The sequence below is a fragment of the Elephantulus edwardii genome, unplaced genomic scaffold (assembly GCF_000299155.1).
Source record: "Elephantulus edwardii isolate Elephantulus edwardi_28Jun2011 unplaced genomic scaffold, EleEdw1.0 scaffold00097, whole genome shotgun sequence".
Classification (NCBI taxonomy): domain Eukaryota; kingdom Metazoa; phylum Chordata; class Mammalia; order Macroscelidea; family Macroscelididae; genus Elephantulus; species Elephantulus edwardii.
Window position 1 is genome coordinate 7,623,393 of NW_006399847.1, and position 6,784 is coordinate 7,630,176.

At 37.9% G+C, this 6,784-nt stretch overlaps 1 protein-coding gene across 1 annotated transcript; it reads right to left on the minus strand.

The window, feature by feature from the left end:
• Positions 1-311: 311 nt before the first annotated feature.
• On the minus strand, positions 312-1,316 carry LOC102858515 (olfactory receptor 52D1-like). The gene has a single exon (XM_006891429.1). It carries the CDS (start codon positions 1,314-1,316, stop codon positions 312-314), a length of 1,005 nt encoding a protein of 334 aa, XP_006891491.1.
• Positions 1,317-6,784: the final 5,468 nt, after the last annotated feature.

Here is a 6,784-nt window from a genome sequence, read left to right on the forward strand (position 1 = left end):
TTCCATTTAGGGTACCTTGTCACCAGAGGGTCATTCTAGGGACTAAAGAGGTCAATAGAGTTTGGAACAGGGACAAGCAGGGGAAAGTATCACTTTCTCAGCTGGCACATTGAGGTGCTAGAGAAAGAACTGCCTTCAAAGCCCTCTGTGCAGAAACTGCTTAAGTGAAGCACTTGCTCTCGCACCACTCTGCCACTCCACAGACAAAGGAGGGCAGTAGAGTTTTGAAAAGGGGATTGCGTTAACATAAGATTCCAGCAGGGCAGCACTGCAGACTAGAGAGAATCTGAAGGACTCTAGGAAAGAAACACTTACCTAGAAAAGACTTCCGGTAGAGTGAGTGGCCCATCCCATATATTAAACTTGTTATGAAATCTGTCTCTTATCCTTTTGGTCCTCACTCCATAAATAATGGGGTTTACCATAGGTGGGACCAGAAGATAAATGTTGGCCACAAATATGTGGACATGGGGAGCCACGTGGTGCCCAAACCTGTGAGTGAGGAAAGAGAAGAAGGCTGGTGTATAGGAGACCAAGATGACAAGGACATGAGAACCACAAGTGCCCAAAGTCTTAAGTCTAGCATCCTTGGATGGGAGGTGGAAGACAGTGTTGAGTATGAGTACGTAAGAACAAATAATCAATATGAAATCTACACCCCCAGTAAGGAAAGCCACAATTAGGCTGTAGGCTCTTCGGATTCTTGTCTCAGCACAGGCAATTTTGATGAGGGCCATGAACTCACAGTAAGTGTGAGAAATTACACTGGTTTTGCAATAGGGAAGCCAACGCAACAGGAAAGGATGAGGACTGAGAAGAACAGTGCCCCGAAGTACAATGGCGAGACCCATCTCCCTTATCACGGTGTTTGTCAGAATCATTGAATGCCTTAATGGATTACAAATAGCTACATAGCGATCAAAAGCCATGGCCAAGAAAAACCCAGACTCCATGGTAGAGCAAGAATGAATCAGAAACACTTGAGTGAGAAAGGCTTCAAGACGAATTTCTCCATCATTAAACCAAAAGAGGCTGAGAAGCTTTGGCACTGCTGTAGTGCACACAATAAGGTCAGCCACAGCCAGCATGCAGAGAAAGAGATACATTGGCTCATGAAGGCTAGGGTCTGTCTTGATGATAAACAAAAGGGAGAAGTTTGCTAGCAAGGCCAAAAGGTATACCACACAGAACGGGATGGAGATCCAGAGGTGGGCAGCCTCCAATCCAGGAATGCCAACGAGAATGAAGGTTGACGGATGGACATCAGTCTTATTATATGCTGACATAACAAGAGTCAGTTTTAGTATACTCTTCATTTATTTTCCTATTAAATAAACAACATAATCTTTTACACATTTTAAATTTCTGGTAAGTTACAAAATCTATGATGCAGGAAATCAAATGTAATGCTTAAATATTTATATGAAAAGTATTTCTTTATATTACAAGATACTACCTATATTTCAATATTATTCTGCCTTCAAAAAAGTACTACCTCATTCAATACATTGAACAAATCTAAATGATTGATGCAAAAAGTATTTGGTGTTTGTTATGTAGCTACACTGAACTCTGTGAATACTCTTATAGAGCAGTTTCAATAAATTTTACTGATATGCTGCAAAAAAAACCCCCAAAACTTGTTATGCTGACCACTATTCAACAAACAAAAGAGAAGAATTGTCAACAATTAATGCGGACACAGTGGAAATCACCTAACATTTAAGAAAACGAAACACTTCAAGAAAAACTAAACATAATGTCATGAAAGCAGCAATCAGCTTCAAACATTGTAAAAAAACCCAGAATCCCACTAGGTAGCCTGAGTGTACTCTTCTGGCCATTTTGAAAATGATCTTCAGTAGGATTTTGCTTTCAGAGGAATACAAAAGATAGCCTACCCTAGTATCCTGTGGAGCTCACCACCTCACAGTCTGTCTTCAAACAACCTTGGTTGGAGTCCTTGTTTTATTGCCTTTATTACTCTTTCGACCTTGATCAGATCTATTCACCACTCTGGAAGTCCCTTCTCCATTTGTGGAAGAGGAAAGTAATGATATCTACTTCTAGTTACAATTAGGCCACTTGGTGGAGAAGAAGGGGACAATGATGGTGGTACTACAGCCAGAAGTGCTATCCCCAGCCATAGTCCCTGGTAAGGAACAAGGTTTGAACCTCAGAAGAGCTCTGAGGGTGGAGAGCTGTCCAGCCTCTGGGGAGGGCTGCCCTGCCCCTGAGGAGAGCCACCTAGCACAAGAAAGCTGCCTGACATCTGGGGAGAGCTGCCTGGTGAATATGAGAAACTTTATCTAAGCCACTTTCCTCCATCTCTTCCTCCTGTTCACTTGTAAGTAACACCTCCAAAGCCCTTTCCTTTGTGACTCACATGTATGTTCACTGTAGGTTTGCTTCCTTTCCTACAGGTAAGCTGAACTCTGAACCAGGTTCCAAAGACAAAAGGGAAATATAACTGCCAGATAAGGATGCAAAGGTAGATGCAGCCTCAAAATTCAACCAGTCACTCCCAATGGACTCATCCATGCAAGCACCTTGCAGTCCAGAGAGCAGAAAATGATGTGAAAATATTTCTAAACAAGAAGGCATGCAGCTTCAACTAAAGACCATCAGTAAAGTGTTAAAGTGGGCTCCACTTCCATTTCATGTCAACATCCCTGTTCAGCATGAAGCAGCCAGAGAGTCTACATCCCTATTCCCAAATGGGAAATCCACAAATAAAAACCTATAATCTTTCTGTAAAAATTAAAAAAAAAGTAAATTAGTCACTATTGGATTATGTCCACAAGTACTCTGTCTTTTCCTGTTCCCACCAGATCTTCTCAATTCCTTTACCCACTCCCTCCACCCACCAAATTGTGCAACCCTACGATTTCATCTCTCCCCATCCTCACACTCCTTTTCCCACCCCTTTCTCCCTTGGATTCCCATACATGTTTTTACAATACAAATAAACAAACTAAATATAAAAAAAAGAAAATGTTCTGCAAAGAACCTCTCAAAAGTGTCAAAGGGTAATGGTGGGCATGGGTCTGTGGTGATTCATTTTGTAAAACATATGGGAATGATTACATGAAATAAAATTTGAACAGAGGAAACACATGTGAAACACAATGCATATAAATTAAATACAATGTACATCAATTTACATGTACATCAATGTAAAATAAAAATAATTTAAAAATTTGAAAAAAAAGTATAAAACAAAACCTCCAGGTTAAGCTTTTTACCAAAAAAGCAGAGCATATTATAGACCCAATGAATACTCCAGAGTCAGGGAGGCAAAAACTGTAGAACCAATAAATACTCTAGAGTCAGGGATGCAAAAGTTATATATTAATATGGAGTCATTCACTCAGTTATGGATGAAGGTACAGATGATGAAAAAGGGGGGGGAACCAAAAATAAAGTGAATATCCCAGAGGCAGAGAACCAAAAAATATATAGTTACTTGAGAAGCTATTGAACAAGGGACAAGTGATGGAAGAAGACCTATCAAAAAAGAAAAAAATTGAGCTGGTCATAAAAACTCCAGCACAAAAATGTCCTTGATGGTCACATGGCTTAACAGTTGAATTTTACCAAACATTCAGAGAAGACCAATCACCAATTCTACTTAAATAATTCCACAAAATAGAAAAAGAAGGAACACTCCCAAAGTCATTTTATGAAGCAAACATAACCCTAATATCAAAACCAGGCAAAGAGATAAGCAACAAAGAAAACTACAGACTACTATCTCCTATGAAAGGAAAAATTTTCAGTAAATTCTGGCTAATAGAATCCAACAGCCTATCAAAGAAATAATTCTTTATGACCAAGTTCATACAAAACAGGAATGCAAGAATCTCAATGTTTCATCAATTGTACAAAGGCATTTGATCCTGTGGGTCACAACAAATTGCAACTAACCTTGAGAAGAATGGAAAACCCAGAACACTTGATTGTACTCATGTGACACCTCTACTTAGATCAGGGAGCAGTCCTCAGAACACAGCAAGAAAATACTGCATAGTTCAAAACCAGAAAAGGAATATGTGATGGATGCATCCTGTCTCCGTACTTTTTCCGATTTATATAAATAACACATAATTCTGGAGACTGGACTTTATGAGGAAGAATGTGGGATCAAAAATGGAGGAAGACTCATCAATAATCTGCAGTATGCAGATGACATAATCTTGCTTACTGAGACTGAGTAGGACCTGAAGCATTTATTGCAGAAGGTCAAAGATTGCAATCTCCACATAGATTGAATCTCAACACCAGTTAAAAAAGATTCTCACTACTACGCCAATTGGCAGCATTATGATAGATGGAGAAGATACTGGGATTGATAACAATTTCACCTAGCTAAATTCTACAAACAACACTCTTCACACTAGCCATCAGGAAATCAAAAGATAAATTACACTGGGGAAACCTGCTGTCTGCAAAGGTCCACCTGAACCAGGCCATGATCTTTGCAATTATTTACTATGCATCAGACAGCTGGACAATAAAAAAGGATGACAGAAAAATTGTTATCTTTGAGTTGTGTTGTTGGATAAGAGTATTAAACATACTATGAACTACCAAAAGAATGAACAGGTTTGTCCTAGTGAGAGTGAAGCTCAGTTGCTCTTTGGAGGCAATGTATTTTGAAGCTATGTCTCATATACTTTGGGCTTGGAAGGTTAGAGGGACAGTAGAAGGGAAAAAGACCCTGGATGAGATGGATTGATATAGTGAACTGGGGAAATCAGAACAGGTTTGTCACAGTGTTATTGGCTCAGGATAGGGCAGGTTTCCAAGATTTTGTGCGTAGAGTCACTGTGAGTCACAAGTGACTCTATAACACATAACAACAGCAATGTGCAAGAATGGCTTAACATAAGAAAAAAATCAATGTAATTCATTACATAAATAGCAAGAACCACATGATCTTAGAAATTTATACAGAAAAGGCATTTGACAAAATCCAACACCTTTCCTGATTAAAACACTCTGCAAATAGGAATAGAAGATAATTTTCTCAACATAGTCACAAGTATATATGCAAAATGAAAAGTCAATAGCATTATCAATGGAGACAGACTAGAATCATGGGGACCAGAAAAGGATGCCCACTTTCACCACTCCTATTCAATATTGTGTTGGAAGTACTCGCTAGGGTCATATGACAAGAGAAGGAAATAAAAAGCATCCAGATCAACAAAAAGGTGGTTAAACTGTTTCTATATGCAGATGATATGATAGTGTACAGAAATAATCCCAAAGACTCAACAATAGTAACAAAAAAATAACTGTTAGGGATAGTAGACTTATTTAGTATGATGGCAAGATACAAGATTAACATACAAAATTCAGTGGAATTCCTCTACAGTAAAAAAAGAAAACACAGAGAAAGTAACTAAGAAAGTTTTACAGATTACAAGAGCTAACCACAAATTTAGATACTGCAGAATAAACCTAACTAAGGACACAAAAGACCTTTAAAAGACAACTAAAAAAAATTTCTGTGAGAAACCATACACAAGCTAAATGAATGAAAACATATTCTCTGTACATGAATAGTAAGATTCAATATAGTGAAAACTACAATCCTACCAAAAGGAATCTATATGTTTAATGCAATCCAAATGTAAAGTCATTTTTTTCAAAGAGATAGAAAAAGGGAATGGGCAAGTTTATTTGGAGGAAAGAGACCTCAAACAAGCAAAGAATTTCTCATAAACAAAAATGAAGTAGAAGACATAGTTCTCCCTTATCTTAAAAGATAGTGCAATGATGGGTATAGTTCAAGAATGATTAATTTTATAAAACACAATGAATGTGTGAGAATTATCATACAAAACACAATGTGACTGAAGGAAAGTGTGAAACACAATGTATACAAATTTTGTATGTAAACCAATGCTGTTAAGTACCATCCAGTCATAGACGACACATAGCGACCCTACAAACAAAAAACCTGAACATTTGTATAACTTTCATCATTTCTCCACTTTCTTAGAGTTTCTGGAGGCAAGCCATTTCAGAAGTGGATGTCACTCCTGTTCCCAAGCTTGTTTTAATCAGGAAGCTCCACCAAACACTGTCCATCATGGGTAACTGTTATCCCATTTGACACATCAGTGCCACAGTGCTTAGCATCACAGCGACCACGAATCACAACAAATGGACAGTCTGGTGCTATACCACTTAGAAGAATATTTGACCATAAACAATTTGGTTTTGGTATGCAAACAAATATAATTTTTTAAAAATCAGAGAAAATGCCAATTACAGTAGCTACCCAAAACATACCAAGAACTATATAAAGATTGAAAAATATAATCGCAAGACCAAAAGAGACCAAGAAAAAGTACAGGCCATCTTTATAGATAGTAAAACATAAATGTCAATATGACTAAAAAAAAATCTTTAGATATAATGTAATCTTAATTCAGATTCCATTAACATTCCACAAATGGAAAATGTAATTACTAACTTTCTATGGAAAGAGAAAAGCTCTCAGATGAGCAAAACACTACTCAAGAAGAAAAAAAAAAAAGCATGAGGCCTTTCCATTTCCCATTTTCAAAACCTACTACACAGCCACAATAAATAGTGTTGAACTGGTACAGCAATAGACACACAGGCCATTTCAGTAGATCTGAGAACCCAGGTGCCTAAGGGTAAGGAGTTGCACTGCCAACTCAACCAGCTACTCTGTGGGACAAAGTTGGTCAATCTTTTCCAGTATGATTTACAGCCTTTGAAAAACCGTTGGAGTCTCAGTTATGAG